Below are 16706 nucleotides of genomic sequence, written 5' to 3'. Positions count from 1 at the left end.
GCCCAATGAGAGTGCCCGAATAATGGTCAGCTGATCTCTGGCCATTAACCAATGAGGAAGTAACGGGTACCTTTCTTAGGCCAATGACATGCCAGAAATAAAGAGCGCGGGCAAGGCGGGAGAATAGTGCAGTTGACCAATCAGAAGTAAGGGATGTGAAAAGCGCTGACTTGATTGGCAGGTGAATTCGGGGGCCGCCAATGGCAAATCAGCTGACAGGAAAACGCCAATGGGAGAGAATTTACCCATAATAACAAATTAGCTGTCGTTTACGACCCATAGGTGTAGTTTCTCCTGCTCGTGATGGTCACCTGGAGGAACTCTGTGATTTGGAGCAGGCGGGCTCGATGAAGTGACTCCAGGCCAACAGGAGTCGCCGCCTTGGCAACGTGTACAGGCGGATATATGGGCGGGGAATTCCAACCATCCGACCAATGGAAATGGTAGGGCGGGGGGGGAAGAGCAGGCGAAGGTTGTGTTTGACCAATGGTTGTGCGCCGCCGGTCAACCGCCGTGCCATCGGGAAGCCAATGGGAATGGGAGGAGGGCGGGTCCACATTGCGGAGGCGCCGGTGAGCCAATGGGAACGGGCAAGAGGCCAGGTCAGCTGACGGACCGCGGGCCAATGAGGGGAGAGCGCGCGCTTGTTTGGTACCGCCGGGGCCGAGAGTGAGCGCAGGGCTGTTGGAAGTGATGGATCGCAGTGAGATCTATTACTCGGACCGATACAACGACGGCGAGTACGAGTACCGGTGAGCGTGCGGCAGTGCGGGGATTCTGGCCTAACCTATCTGACTGGCCGATTGCTTTCCGGTTCGTTTGTGATCCAGGTCCCTCACCCTCCCGGCGGCTCGATAATCGGAACTACCCCCCGTCAACTCGCCAACTTCCGGTCTTACACCGGAAACCAATGCTTGCATAGAGCGGTTTCTGGGGCGCATTGTTTTCTGGGAGATTGGGTGAAGAGGCGGCCTTCTTGTTTCAGTGTGTTCCCTCTACGACAAAAATGTGTGTTGGTGTTCGCTCGTTCTTGGGATGACCAATGTCCCAGATAGGGCATCCTTCCCCTACCACCTTGTTTCGGAGCTTGGTTATTTTGAGGGTGTCCCCTCTCCTACTCCCTTCCCTCCCCCCACTATTTGTTAAGCTAACTCCGGCTGATCGTTGCTCAACGTCCAGCCTAGAGGATTTGAATGCAAAATCTTCTTGCCCTGCTCTGAGAGAAGGCTGCGCTGACTTGAGGTCGTGTCTGACTCTTGAGGATATAAACGGTGACCTAGTTGGACATCGAGCGGTGAAGCTCTGTTTCAGATTAACGATGTGGTCTCTGCAGCCTTATCAGAATCAGGATTATTGTCACAGTATATCATGAAATTTATTGTTTGGCGGCAGCTGTACAGTAAAATATATTTCAAAAAGTTGCAGTAAGAGAAATAAGTAAGTAGTGCACAAAGAGAGCAAAGTAGCAAGTTAGTGTTCATGGACCATTCAGAAATCTTATGGTGGAGGAAGGGAAGCTGTTCTTAAAATGTTGGTCTTGGGCTCATGTATAGGAATGAGAAGAGGGTGTGTCCTTTGACGCCCTGACTAATCAAAAACCTGTCAACCTCTGCCTTAAGTATACCCAATGGCTTGGCACATTTCCACAGATTTACCACCCTCTACATAAAGAAATATTTCCTCATCTCTGTTCTGAATGGATTTGCCTCAGTACTGAGGCTGTGTCCTCTAGTCCTAGACTCCCCTGCTATAGGAAACATCTTCTCCTTGTCTGCTGTATCCAGGCCTTAATATTCAATAAGTTACAATGAGATCCCCCCTCATTCTATTAAGCTCCAAAAAGTATAGGCCCAGAGCCATCAAACACTCCCCATGCGTTAACTGTCATTCCTGAGGTCATTCTTCTGAACTTCCTCCACACCCTCTCCAATGCCTGCTCATCTTTTCTTCGACAAGCTGCTCACAGTTCTCCAAAGCTGTTTGACCAATGCCTTATAAAGCCTCCGCATTACATCCTCGCTTTTGTATTCTAGTCCTCTGGAAATGAATGCTAAAATTGCATTTGCCGCCTTTACCGCTGACTTGACCTGCAAGTTAGCCTTTAGGGAATCCTGCAGTAGGATTCTCAAGTCCCTTTGCATCTTGGATTTTTGAGTTTTCTCCCCATTTAGACCACACCTTTATTCCTTTTGCTGAAGTGCATGACTGTGCAATTCCTTACAACTGCCTCTTCTTTGCCCATCTTTCCAATATAGGACCTATTGCAGGCACCCTGCTTCCTCAACACTACCTGCCCCTCCAGCATCTGCAAATTTGGTCACAAAGACGTCAATCCCTTCATCCAAATCACTGACATATAACGTGAAAAGAAGCAGTCCTAGCACTGACCCCTGCCGTACACCGCTAATCACCGGCAGCCAAAAAAGCCTTTTTTATCCCACTCTTTCCCTCCTACCAGTCAGCTAATCTTCTATCCACGCTACAGCCTTTCCCATGGACTCTTGTTAAGCAGCCTCATGTGGACTTCTGAAAAGCCAAATAAACAATATCCACTGCCTCTCCTTTGTCTTTCATGCTTGTTATTTTCTCTCAGAATTCTCATCAGATTTGTCAGGCAAGATTTCCCCTTAAGGAAATTATTCTGACTGACTGTGGCCTACTTTATCATGTGCCTTCAAATACCCCCAAACCTCATCCTTAACAATCGACTCCAACATCTTTCCAGCTACTAAAGTCAGACTGACTGATTTCCTTTCTTCTGCCGCCCTCCCTTCTTAAAGTGTGGAGTGACATTTGTAATTTACCATTCCAGAATCTAGTGATGCTTGAAATATCATTACGAATGCTTCCAAAGTCTCTTCAGCCACCTCTTTCAGAACCCTTAATGCATGCATTACTAAATGACAATAAAAGAGGGCTGCGTGTCCTCGTATTCTAATCTAATCCTGGTGTGTCATCCACCTGGTCCGGGTGACTTATCGACCTTCAGACGTTTAAGCTTCCCAAATACCTTCTTAGTAATAGCAACAACACTCCCGTCTTCCCCCTGACACTGTTGCATACTTATCAAGTTCACCCGCAATTTCTTTGTCCTGTATTACTGCCTCTCCAGCGTCCTTTTCTAGTGGTCTGATAGCCACACTCGTTCTTTTTCTCTACGTATCTGAAAAAAAATTGTATTCTCTTTTATATTGTTGGCCAGCTTACCTTCATATCTCATCTTTATGGGTTTTTTTAGTTGCCTTCTGTTGAAGATTTCCCAATCTTCTGTCTTCCCACTAATTTTTACTATATTATATGCTCTCTCTTTAGCTTTTATGTTGTCTTTGACTTTCCTTATTGAATTGAATTGACTTTATTTCTTACATCCTTCACATATATGAAGAGTAAAAATTTTTACATTACATCTCCATCTAAATATGCAATGAGCAATCATAGTAATTTATAATAAATGGAACAGTCAATATAAGTACACTCAAATCAGTGTGAGTTCATCAGTCTGATGGCCTGGTGGAAGAAGCTGTCCCGGAACCTGTTGGTCCTGGCTTTTACGCTGCGGTATCGTTTCCTGGATGGTAGCAGCTAGAATAGATTGTGGTTGGGACGGTTTGGGTCCCCAGTGATCCTACAGGCCCTTTTGACACACCTGTCCTTGTAAATGTCCTGAATCATGGGAAGCTGTCAACTACAGATGCGCTGGGCTGTCCTTACCACTCTCTGCAGAGTCCTGCGATTAAGGGAGGTGCAGTTCCCATACCATTTATCTCATCTTCCTTTTAGAATGCTTCTTCACTTGATTTAGAAATAAACTTGGTTGCTTAAGTTTGTAATAATGTCTGTCTCATACAGCCTCTGACAACCAAACCCACTCCTGGAATTCACTTGTCACTTAGCTGCTAAGCCCAGCCAAACCAGTTCTGACAGAAGGGGGTCTCTGGCGCTGTAAAACTAGTCGCTTTGGGCATATTGCTCTCGTGAGCGGTGGTTGGCGGCTCATCTAAGAGAAGGAAAACTCTGATCTCAATCCTCTGCTGCCTTGTGACTGTACCCACTCCTGGGGAGGGCTTCGGGAGTAAACCCTGAGCAAAAATCTGAGTTCAACGCTGACTGGCAACTTCCGTGATGCCGCTGGTGCCAAACTGTATCGGTTTCTGCCGTTCTTTTAGATTCAGCAGCCGTGTGGAGAGGGGCAGCCTGCTGCATGGGCAACAGCTCGCTCTCCGTATCAGACAGCCTTGGCTTGTGTATCGACTTCAACAGCTACTACACAACATTCATGATGAGCAGATGACTGGCAGTGCAAAAGGGGAAAAATCATATCGTAATCTGCTCACTAAGTTTGTAAGTCAGGTTATCTTCGTGAATGTACGGTTTGTGATGGTTGACTGTCACTGTTGTGTTCTATATTCTTTTTGAAGTTTAAAAGTGGAGGAGGTTGAGAGCGCACAATGAAACATACAAGTTCCAGAAAGGACTCGCAGGTGAATGTTTCCACCAGGGAAGGGTGTTGCTTCAAGAGTCGGGCAGCCATTGAACACGGGTGTGTGAGGTGGGTCATTGTGTGCATTCAGTGAGGAAGTAGATAACTATCTCCACCAGCTCCATCGAGAGCACTAGCCTCTCTACCATTGAGGACATCTTCAAACAGCAATGCCTCAAAAAGATGGCATCCATTACTGAGGAGCCTGAAGGCATACATTTATCATCTTAGTATCAGCTTGTTCTCCTCCGCCATCGTGTTTCTGAATGGACCATGAACTCACGTACACTACCTCACTATATTTGCACTATTTATTTAATCTAAGTATATATATGTCTTACTGTAATTTAGTTGTTTATGTATTGCTCTGTACTGCTGGTATGAATAAAAACAATAACTTCCGCCAGTTATATGAATTCTGGTTCTGAGAGGTCAGGGTATTTCAGGCGACGGAGAGCTGCCACAGAAGAGATGAGGAGTGTGGTAGATCAGTCATGGGGCTCAGTAGATTATACCTTTAGAATCTGGATGGGAAACCTTGAATGCTGAAAGCTGCTGGTTAATCTATACAAAGTTCACCTTCCAATTTTAACACGACTGTCTCCACCCCAGGTTGTTTGGATTCCGTGCAGTCTGATGCACAATATGATTGTTGATTCGAAGCTTCCTGCCAACTCCCTACGCCGATAGAGTGGTAGGGAGCTGGCTGGCTTTGGAGGCGGTGCAGAGAAGGTCCACCATACTGATTCTGGAAAAGAGGGGTCAGCCTATGGGGAGAGATTGAGTTGCCTGTGACTATACTCGCTGGAATTCAGGGGAATGAGATGGGATCTCCCTGTGACTGTGTGCATTTCCTCCCACATTCCAAAGACGTTCTGGCTAGGATTAGTAAGTTGTGGGTGTAATATGTGGTTACTGGAAGCAACGTTGTCCTTGTGGGCTGCTCCCAGCACACCTTGGACCTCGTTGGTGCAATCAATTTATTTCCATACAACATTTGACAAATAAAGCTGCTCTGTTGGGGCAGTGCCTACCCCGCCCAGGCACTTTACTTTGGTTGTGGGCAGAGGTGAAGAAGACATGGGATGAGAAATCGCATCTTTCGTTGGGTTGCATCTTCTTGGAGCACCCCCCCCCCCCCCCCCCACTGTGGTTGGCTTGGTTGTCTTCCAAGCGGCTGTCTTTACCAGGAGATGAGTAACGAAACTGGCTTTCTCTCCCCAGCCACGTCATGCTGCCGAAGAAGATCGCGAAGATGGTGCCGAAGTCTCACCTGATGTCGGAGACGGAATGGAGGAACCTGGGAGTCCAACAGAGCCCGGGCTGGATACATTATATGATCCACGAGCCAGGTAATCACTCACTCACTCACTCCGACTGTTAAACTGCCCCTCCCACCCTTCCACCTGAGTCACGAGCAGCCGGGAAGCCTCCAGTCCCCCATGCCCCCACCACCACTACACATTGTTCCTCTTCCTTAGAGTGTTGCAGCAAAGGAACCGACCCTTCAGCACCTCGAGAGCAATTCCAGATTGCTTAATGCCATTTCAGTTCACAGGTGTAAAGGAGAACAAACTAATTGTTACTCTGGATCTGATGCAGCACACGAAAGTAAAAAAGGAACACTAATAATAAAAACAATCAATATAGATGCATAAGATAGCTTATAGGCATCCGTTAGTCTCGTGAGACCATGGATTTGGCCCTGGAAGGTTTCCAGGGCGCAGGCCTGGGCAAGGTTGTATGGAAGACCGGCAGTTGCCCATGCTGCAAGTCTCCCCTCTCCACGACACCAATGTTGTCCAAGGGAAGGGCATTAGGACCCATACAGCTTGGCACCGGTGTCGTCGCAGAGCAATGTGTGATTAAGTGCCTTGCTCAAGGACACAACACGCCGCCTCGGCTGAGGCTCGAACTAGCGACCTTCAGATCACTAGACTGACATCTTAACCACCTGGCCACACGCCGACACAGCTCATACACATAGACTGATTATATGTCCACAAAGTGACACCAGGCACTGACAGGAAATGATAAAGCAGTGGTTATCATCCCTAACCTAACCAGTGGTTAGGGATGCAGAGGGGTGGGTTGGTGGGTGGAGGTGTTGATCAGCTTTTACTGCTTGGGGGAAGTAACTGTTTTTGAGTCTGGTGGTCCTGGTGTGAACACTACGTAGTTTCACTGATGGGAGTGGGACAGACGGTCCATGGGCAGGGTGGAGGGATGCTTCATGATATTACTAGCCCTTTTCTGGCATCTTCCTGTATTCAGTACGTATAAGAAGTATTCACCCCCTTGGAAGTTTTCATGTTTTATTGTTTTACAAATTTGAATCACAGTGGATTTAATTTGATTTTATTAACACTGATCAACAGAAAAAGACTCTTTTGTGTCAAGATGAAAACATCTCTACAAAGTGATCTAAATTAATTACAAATATAAAACACAAAATAATTGATTACTGAAGTATTCACTGCCTTGAATATGACATCAAATCATTGCTGGTGCAGCCAATTGGTTTTAGAAATCACATAATTAGTTAAAACAGATCTCTATTTTGGAGACCTATGCAGTCAAGGTACTTCAACTGATTTTATTAAAAATACAATCTGGAAGGTCCAACTGATGGTGAGTCAGTATCCTGGCAAAAGCTATGCTATGAAGACAAAAGAACACTCCAAGCAACTCCACGTAAAGGTTATTGAAAAGCCAATCTCAAAAACTGAGTGATCATGCAAGAAGGGGACTTGTGAGGGGGGGCACTAAGAGACCTATGACAACTCTGGAGGAGTTACAAGCTTCAGTGGCTGAGATGGGAGAGACTGTGCATACAACAACTGTTGCCTGTTTGCTTCACCAGTCACAGCTTTAAGGGAGAAAGACAAAGAGAAATAAATAAAACTCGTTTGAAATCTTGGCTGGAGTTTGCCAGAAGGCATGTGGGAGACTCTGAAGTCAGCTGGAAGAAGGTTCTATGATCTGATGAAACCAAAATTGAGCTTTTTGGCCTTCAGTCTGAGCGCTATGTTTGGCATAAGCCAAACAGCGCACAACATTAAAAACACACCATCCCCACCGTGAAGTACGGTGGTGGCTGCGTCATGCTGTGGGGATGCTTCACTGCAGCAGACTCTGGAAAGCTTGTGAAGGTAGAGGATTAAATGAATGCAGCAAAATACTGCAAGAGAACTGTGACTTGGGAGATTTGTTTTCCAGCAAAATAGTGACCCCAAGCATAAAGCCAGAGTTACAACAAAGTTAATGTCCTGAAGTGGCCAAGTCAGAGTCCAGACCTCAATTCAATTGAGAACTTGTGGCTGGACTTGAAAACGGCTGTTCACTCGTGATCCCCATGCAGTCTGTCGAAGACTGAGCTATTTTGTAAAGAAGAAATGGGGAAAATTGCAGTGTCCAGATGTGCAAAGTTGATGGAGACCTATCCACACAGACTCAAGGCTGCAATTGCTGCCAAAGGTGCATCTACTAAATACTGACTTGAAGAAGGTGAGTAGTTATGTAATCAATTATTTTGTGATTAATAATTGTCATAAATTTAGATCACTTTGTAGAGATCTGTCTTTTTCTATAGATTAGTGTAAAAAGACCAAATTAAATCCACTGTGATTCAATGTTGTAAAACATTACAAATGAAAACTTCCGAGGGGGGTGAATACTTTCTATAGGCACTTGATTCTGGGTAGGCTGGTGCCAGTGGTGAGTCACCCGCAGCCAGGAAGGGTTCTATCCCCCAAGCCCAACCAACATCATACCTTCCTCTTCCCTCCCACCCCCAAGTTCCTGTTGTCGATTCCTGTAACCCATTGTGTAAAAAGCTCACTGCGGTTGACTGACTCTTTCTGTAGAGCCGGTGTTTAGAGTGGTGTAGCAAGGGATCAGGCCCTCTGGCCCTTTGAGAGCATTCTGTCAGTCAGTCAAGCTCAGCCACTTATATGGATCCCATTTTATTATCTTTCATTATTTCCACGGGTCTGTATGCTCTTTGGGATGTGCAAGGAAGGAGAAATACCTGGGGTGGGGGGAGAGAATTCACATATGGTCACAGGAAGAACGTGCAACAGGTGGGTGAGGGTCAGGACCCGCAAGTCTGTGGCTCTTTCCACTGGGGCACCTTTGCTCTATGGGGATTACAATTGCGTTTGGGTAGATGTCTACGAGGTGTGAGTACGTGATCTCTCTGCTTCGTACCTTCCCCACCTCTCCCTCCTTGCTGCGCGGTGCCTCCCCCTGTGTCGTCCCCTGCAGCCCTGGGTGTAAAAATGGCTGTTGTCTCTCTTCTTCCCCAGAGCCTCACATCTTGCTGTTCAGGAGGCCGCTGCCGAAGAAGGAGCCTGAAGGAATCTGACCCACCCCAAGCCCCACCCCTCCCTAACCTACCCGACACCCTCGAACCAGCAGCAAATCTCCACGTTCCTCCCTGAATCCACTGACCCCCCCCCCCACCTCTACCCACTCCTTCGTCGCACTTTGTCGCCTCGTATACTTGGAAGTGTTTGCTGCAAAATGGGATTATGGACATTGTTTCCTCTGTGTTCTACTTCACCCTTGTGGAGGAACTGTTTGCGCAGGTAGCCCTCGAGTCTCACCAACCCATCGTTCTGTTTCTAGTCACGGGAACCATGAACCACCCTTGTCCATCAGAATGTGAACCTGGTGTTCCTCCTAACAGGCAGGCTGCTGGCTGTAGTTTGGTGGGGACAGCACTGTCGTAATCAACTCCTAACCCACCACGTTCCTTCACTTTCTCCTACGTCCCTTCTCCCTTTCGCCACGTCAGCTGTGTTCAAGATACTCCCTGTAATGTCTTCACGAAGATCTCCCTTCATCTGTCAGAGCTTTTGGAACAGTGCAGATCGAGGTGGAGAGGTTAGAAAGGTGGGTGGGTGACAGTCAACTGGAGGCACCTCGTTTCAGTCCTCGCCCTTTGACATTGACCGCAGGGCTTCTCCAAGACCTTTGGCCACATGCGTTTGGACGTGTGGCTGTGCTTGCTCAGGCTGGGCGGCATCTGTGGTACCAGAATCATTTCAGGCTGCTGATGCTTCTGAAGGGCGGTGGGGGGGGGGTTGGTGGTGCAAGTGGTTTGAAGTAGAGCAAGGAAGGGAAAAGGGTGGGGGATCCAAGATTGGAGATGGATTGGGCAGAAGGGTAGAGTTGATGTTTGAGGTTAATTGTCTTGATTTTTGTTTTTGGGTGGGGGGCAAGAAGAGAAGGGGTGGCAGATATCAACGGTAACTCCATTCCTCCCTCCATAGCTGCTGCCTGACCTACTGCCTGTTTCCATAGTTTTCTGGCTGTGCTTTCGGGTTTTCCAGCAACTGCCTTGCGTTGTTTTCCTGCTGTGATGGGCTGGTTGGTGGGGGATGGGGGTCTGGAATGGAGAGGGAGAAAGAAGTAGACCCCAAAACACTGCTCGTCGCATCGCGCTTCGGAAGCCTCGTGCGTGCATCTCGTAACCAACAGTCTTGTTGTTATATCCTACAATGTTCTCACTGTTTGGATCAGGATGTTCTGGTGTGGCAGCATTCACTGTCCGGGCAAGCAGAGCTGGAGCAGTGTGACCCTGTCCCTTGGACCTGGGCTTTAGAAAGTCCCAAAGCCAAGCAGGCTGCTCCTCTGTCTATTCTCCTCCACTACTGGGTGGGGAAGAGAATCTGGGGGGGGGGGGAATGCTGGAAGATCAGCTGCAGTGATAAATGGGGAATGACACTAAGAGAAATGTACTGTGGCCTCCACAATCTCTGCACCAGTGCCAAAGGCAATGGAGGAAGATGCAAACAGGAGAGATTTTAAATAATTTTCAAATACTCCTCATGGGAAAACTGTGAAACCCTCCCTAACATAAACACAAGAAATTCTGCAGAGGCTGGAAATCCGGAGTAACACACACGAAATACTGGAGGAACTCAGCAGGTCAGTCAGTGTCCAGGAAGAGGAATAACCAGTCGAGGTATCGGGCTGCAACCCTTTATCAGGATTGGAAAGGAGGGGGGGTGTGGAGGGGAAGGAGTACAAGCTGGCGGTGGCTACTCGAGACCAGGTGAAGGGGGAGGTGCCGAGGATGAAGTTAGAAGCTGGAGAGTGATAGGTAGAAGAGGTAAAGGGGTGAAGAAGGAATCTGATGGGAGAGAAGAGTGGGCTACAGGAGGAGGGGCACCAGAGGGAGGTGAGGAGAGGAGAAAAGGGGTGGTTTATGAAACAGAATGGGGAATACAAAAAGAAGGGAGAGGGGAAGAAATTACCGGTAACCAGAAAGACCATCCCTATAAGAGTAACAGATGGTGTTACAGTGCTTAGCTAATGGAGCCAGAGGCCATGGGCAGAGAGGGAAGATTATTAAAGTGGCCAGGATCTCATGGGTCTCCGTAGCAGGCCACGTTTCCCAGCGTATGCTTGATCCTCTTGGTCACAGCCTTCTCTCGGCACCACAGCCACCCAGATTGGGAGGCGTGATGCTGGGTGGCTGATCAATTTGGAAGGGGTGTGTGCGGGGAAGGCCACCTCTCCGTTCCCGGCGGGGGAGTTGAGCTGGCAGCGGGTGTATTTTGCACAGGCTTTACTGAAGGTGCAGTGTCTGTGTGTGTGTGTATTTGTGAGACGGAAACCCCTTTATCCTACAGCTTGATGGGATCCCTGTGTCAACCTTCCCTTAGAGGACCGGGAGGAATGAGGGAACTGGCAGCTGCTTAGCCAGGAGGCAAAGCACACTGGGGATTGAACAGCTTGCGCTTTGATCAAATTTCTCTTGAAGAACGCCGGGCAGAGAGGTTCCCCGAGTTACTTCCACGCAACCTGTGGCTCACTGTCTCTTGCTCATCAACAAACCCCAGACGGGCCGTTTATCCCCTCGTCTCTGGAAAGGATTGACACCCTGGAGGACTGTTTCCGAACCTCAGTGCTGCTATAACCTGCGCAGCCAGTTCAATCCACTCTCGTAACCCTGTGGTCTGTTCGCTGGGTGCCAATGGCTCTGTGGGGCTTCGAATGTTGTTACATCATCTTCGTGCTGCCAGCTTATTGAGTCTTGTTGACGAATGGTTATGCTCAGATGTCTGTCTTATATGTAGAGAAATACTTCATTTTGTTAGACTCCATTATCTGTAGCACGTTCATGCATATTGATCATGTAAACCTTTCTGGCATGTTTATTACAGTTTGTACTTGATTTTAATACACTTTTTTTAATATTATCCGTAATGCCTGTGTACTGTTTCTTGTGTAATCACCAGTGAAAATATCTACTTGGTTCTCATCTCACATATGAACACTCAGGATCCCAAACAGTCCTTTCATGTGAGACAACACTTCACCTGCCAGTCTGTTGGGGTGTCATCTATTGTATGTGCTGCTTTACATCAGTGAGACCCAATGTAGGTTGGGAACCACTTTGTCCAGCATTTTTGCTCCATCCGCTGCAAAAGGCAGGATCTCCCAGCGGCTGCCCGTTTCGATTCAACTTCCCGTTCCCATTCTAGCGTGCCAGACCATGGCCTCCTCTGCCGCTCTGATGAGGCCACACTCCGGTTGGAGGAGCAACACCTCCTATTCTGTCCTGAGTTTGCCTCTAACCTGATGGCATGAACATTGATTCCTCTAAATTGTCATAATTCCTCCCTCCTCTCACCTTCTTTCTATTCCCCATTCTGGTTCCCTTCTTGCCCCTCTGATACTTTTCCTCCCTTCCCTTTCTGTCAACTGTCCCCTCCTGTTAGATCCCTTCTTCACCCCTTTACCTCTTCCCCCTATCACCTGCCAGTTTCTTTCTTCATTCCACTCCTCTCCTCCACCACACACCTCCCTCACCTGATTACACCTATCACCAGCCAGCTCGTATCCCTTCCACTACCACCCCACTCCCCAAACACACAGCACATTGAGCTACATTTTCTGAGGAGAAACACAGATGTAGAAAAGCTTCATCTGGAGGTCACTGGGACCAGAGGTCTTGATTTATAGTGAGAGATGGGATGGGCTACAACTGTTTGCCTGGCTGGGAGGTTCAGAAGCAACGCACACAAAGAACACTGAGGCTGTCTACAAGAAGGGTCAGAACCGTCTCTATTTACTGAGGAGACTGAGGTCCTTTAACATCTGCCGGACGATGCTGAGGATGTTCTACGAGGCTGTGGTGGCCAGTGCGATCATGTTTGCTGTTGTGTGCTGGGGCAGCAGGCTGAGGGTAGCAGACACCAACAGAATCAACAAACTCATTCGTAAGGCCAGTGATGTTGTGGGGATGGAACTGGACTCTCTGACGGTGGTGTCTGAAAAGAGGGTGCTGTCCAAGTTGCATGCCATCTTGGACAATGTCTCCCATCCACTACATAATGTAATGGGTGGGCACAGGAGTACATTCAGCCAGAGACTCACTCCACCGAGTTGCAACACAGAGTGTCATAGGAAGTCATTCCTGCCTGTGGCCATCAAACTTTACAACTCCTCCCTTGGAGGGTCAGACACCCTGAGCCAATAGGCTGGTCCTGGATTTATTTCCTGGCACAATTTACATATTACTATTTACTATTTATGGTTTTATTACTATTTAATTATTTATGGTGCAACTGTAATGAAAACCAATTTCCCCGGGATCAATAAAGTATGACTATGACACAAAATGCTGAGGGGAAGTCAGCAAATCGGCCAGGGTCTATGGAGGGAATAAAACAGTCAATGTTTCTGGTCAGGAAGGGGCAGAAGCCAGAATAAGAAGGTGGGGGTTGGAGGAGTACAAGCAGGTGAGGGGCGGGGGGAGAGTGGGGATAGGCAGAAGAGGGAGAGGGCAGTGGACTGTGGAAGGAGGAGGGGAACCAGTGGGCGGTGATAGGCAGACAAGAGTAAAAGCGGAACTGGAATGGGGAATTGAAAATAAAAAGAGAATGGGAGGGGGGAGAAATTAATGCAGAGAGGTTTATAAAATCACAAGGGGTGTGGATGAGGTGGGTAGCCTTTTTCCGAGGGCTAAAACTAGAGGGTATAGGTACATGGGGGTCCTGAGGAGAGGGTGATAGGCATATGGAATGACATGCGCCTGTCGTGCGTGCAGCCTGGTACAGCCGTTCCGATCTATTCTTACTTTCTTCTTCTTACTTTTTAATTTATGTTTTTTTTTTCTCATGGTAACACGTCGAAGCTGCACCCTCTCTAACATGCTGGTAGAGAGAGTTTTATTTGGGTTTTCTTTAGCGTTGGAAATGGTTACATCCCGACACGCGGGACAGAAGCAAGGTCGCATTGTGTATTCCACGGATCAGCAAAGACCGGCCGGTTTAGCGAGCAGAGCGGCGGACACCCCTGCTGAAATCCGGAGGAAAACACACAGAGGGGGATCACAAAGCCGAGGAAAGAGGACTGGGTCGAGACAACAGAGACTTTTGGAGAAGAGGAGTTCGGTGGGTAATACTGTTCTGGCTGACCGGAAGTGCACTGAGAGTGGTAAGCGTGAAGGAGTTCGGTGCTTACTGTTCTGGCTAACAACGGATGGTGCAATCCAGGGTATATTACGATCGAGGAATGTGTTTGCAGACTGGATATTGAACTTTTCACTGATGGACTTCGGCCACATTCCACCGAGATACAACACTTGGCGGCACGGGAGGTCATTCCTGCCTGTGGCCATCGAAAGTGCAGCTCCTCCCGTGGAGGGTCAGACACCCTGAGCCAATCGACTGGTCCTGGACTTACTTTCCATCTGGCATAGTTTTGCATTTTGTTGTTTGATTGTTGGGGTTTTTTGTATTGCTATATTACGCTCTATTCTTGGTTGGTGCGGCTGTAACGAAACCAAATTTCCCTCAGGATTAATAAAGTATATCTATCTAAGAAAGTAGAGGCAGCTACAACAAGGTTTAAAAGGACTTTGGGAAGGGTAGACAGCGGCACAGGAGAGTGAATGCTGGAAATCTGGAGTTCCAATCAAACCTAGAGTTCCTAAGCAGGTCAGGCAGTCCTGGAAATCCAGATAAACACACACACGATGCTGGAGGAACTCAGCAGGCCAGGCAGCGTCCATGGAAATGTGTGGACAGTTGACGTTTCGGTCTGAGACCCTTCATCGGGACTGGAGAGAAGGTTGAGAAGCCAGAGAAATAGGTTGGGGGGGAGGGGAGGAAGTACAGGGTGGTGGGTGAAGTACAGAGCTGGGAAGTTGATGGGTGAAAGAGATCAGGGCTGGAGAAGGAGGACAGAAGACCATGGAGGAAAGGGAAGAAGGGAAGGGGGAGGAGCACCAGAGGGATGTGTTAGGCAGGTAAAGAGATACGGTGAGAGAGGAAATGGGAAATGGTGAAGGTGGGGGGGGGGGCAATAACCGGAAGTTTGAGAGGTTGGAGGCTACCCAGACAGAATATAAGCTGTTGCTCCTCCAATCTAGGTGGCGTCTAGGGAAGGAAATGGACGGTCGAGTCCTGATTTCCCTTTTTATACCGAACACTGAAGGCAGGATTGTAGAAGGTGAAGTGAATTTTATTTGTGTTTATTTGTGATTTTCAGGAAAAGGGCCCATGGCAAATCAACAGAGGGCAATAGGCCATCCCACTCATGAACGACTCTCTTGGTAGTGCTGTCCAGTTATGTTCATAGTGTCATTCTGACAGTAAACAAACCTTTCCCGCCCACTGAGTCCAGGCCGTCCACCCATTTTCTTTACTCACTCTCCCTCCCTCCACCCACCTCACAATAGAATCAGAATCAGGTTTATTATCACCAGCATGTGACGTGAAATTAGTTAACTTAGCAGCAGTTCAATGCAATACATAATCCAGCAGAGACAGAGAAAAAAATAATATTAATAAATAAAACAAAACATCATAAACAAGTAAATCAATTACGTATATCGAGTAGATTTTTTTTAAATGTGCAAAAACAGAAATACTGTATATTAAAAAAAGTGAGGTAGTGTCCAAAGCTTCAATGTTCATTTAGGAATTGGATGGCAGAGGGGAAGAAGCTGTTCCTGAATCGCTGAGTGTGTGCCTTCAGGATTCTGTATCTCCTACCTGATGGTAACAGTGAGAAAAGGGCATACCCTGGGTGCTGGAGGTCCTTAATAATGGACGCTGCCTTTCTGAGACACTACTCCCTAAAGATGTCCTGGGTACTTTGTAGGCTAGTGCCCAAGATGGAGCTGACTAGATTTACAACCTTGTGCAGCTTCTTTCGGTCCTGTGCAGTAGCCCCTCCATACCAGACAGTGATGCAGCCTGTCAGAATGCTCTCCACGGTACAACTATAGAAGCTTTTGAGTGTATTTGTTGACATACCATTGACTTTCCCCCGATTCTACCCCTCACACACACACTCGGGACAATTCAGAGCAGCTGGTTAACCCACTGACTGCACACCTTTCAGGACGTGGAAGGGGACCGGAGTACCTTGGGGAATTCCACTCGGACACATGGACCAGTGCAAACTCCACACACATGCAGACAGTGCCGGAGGCTGGGACTGAACCGAGCACTCTGGAGTCGGCAGCTATGTTAGCTGTGCTGTCCACTGCCCTGATCTCTTACTTCACCCTGTCCTAGGGAGTGTGGATGATTTATAAAGGTTTTGGCAGAGACACAGGGACAAAAGTAGTTACCCAGGGGAGCTAACTGTCTGAAGAGGAGGTGGAGGCAGAAACCTCCACAATACCTCAAGAACATCCGCAGAGTTTTGATGAGATGTTGCCTACAGGACCAAGGACTGAGATATGGGAGTAGTCCCCAAGCTCTATTTTTGGACATTGTGAACCAAGTAAATTTGTTATCAAAGTACATACACAGCCCTGAGATTCATTTTCTTGTAGGCATACTCAATAAATCCAATAACCATTATAGAATCGATGACGAACTGTGCAAAAGACAAGAAACTGGGCAAATAGAAAAATGAAGAAAAAACAACTAACTGCTCGCAGTGGCCACTCCAGTGGTGATGTCTGTTATCTGTCAAGTAGGGTGCCGTGCACAATCTTCTGAAATGCCTGCTTCGCCACCACTGCTACTGTGTGATCCAGAATCTCCAGAGGGGAAGACCCCGAGTCCTCGGCTTTGCTTGTTGCTCAGCGGCCGGGGCGGGGTCAAAGCGCTCGGCAGAGATGGTGCTCGATGCTCAGTGACGGAGGGCTGGTCGGAGGCTTGAAGTTTTCTGACGGACTCAGAGTCGGCTGCGGTCGGGTGCTTCCAATGCATCGGCAAGTTGGCGGCGCTTGGAGGTTCACGGCAGGGAG

At 47.9% G+C, this 16706-nt stretch overlaps 1 protein-coding gene across 2 annotated transcripts; it reads left to right on the top strand.

The window, feature by feature from the left end:
* Positions 1-278: 278 nt before the first annotated feature.
* On the top strand, positions 279-11689 carry LOC140207616 (cyclin-dependent kinases regulatory subunit 1-like). 2 transcript variants are annotated; one of them, XM_072276172.1, is made up of 3 exons: positions 279-443; positions 5705-5832; positions 8788-11689. In XM_072276172.1, exons 1-3 carry the CDS (start codon positions 406-408, stop codon positions 8844-8846), a joined length of 225 nt encoding a protein of 74 aa, XP_072132273.1. In that variant the 5' UTR covers positions 279-405; the 3' UTR covers positions 8847-11689. The 2 variants fall into 2 exon arrangements, with proteins under 2 accessions (XP_072132273.1, XP_072132265.1); XM_072276164.1 differs by lacking the exon at positions 279-443 and adding an exon at positions 632-752.
* The last annotated feature ends 5017 nt before the right edge of the window (positions 11690-16706 follow it).

The sequence above is a fragment of the Mobula birostris genome, chromosome 2 (genome assembly GCF_030028105.1).
Source record: "Mobula birostris isolate sMobBir1 chromosome 2, sMobBir1.hap1, whole genome shotgun sequence".
Lineage (NCBI taxonomy): Eukaryota > Metazoa > Chordata > Chondrichthyes > Myliobatiformes > Myliobatidae > Mobula > Mobula birostris.
This window is presented reverse-complemented; position numbering and strand designations above follow the sequence as displayed.

What these genes read in the sequence shown, in the direction of transcription:
- LOC140207616 (XM_072276164.1), top strand. Translation starts at nt 694, where the DNA reads ATGGATCGCAGTGAGATCTATTACTCGGACCGATACAACGACGGCGAG. An exon ending in GACGGCGAGTACGAGTACCG is followed by an intron (nt 753 to 5,704) that starts GTGAGCGTGCGG and finishes TTCTCTCCCCAG; the next exon opens with CCACGTCATGCTGCCGAAGA. An exon ending in TTATATGATCCACGAGCCAG is followed by an intron (nt 5,833 to 8,787) that starts GTAATCACTCAC and finishes CTTCTTCCCCAG; the next exon opens with AGCCTCACATCTTGCTGTTC.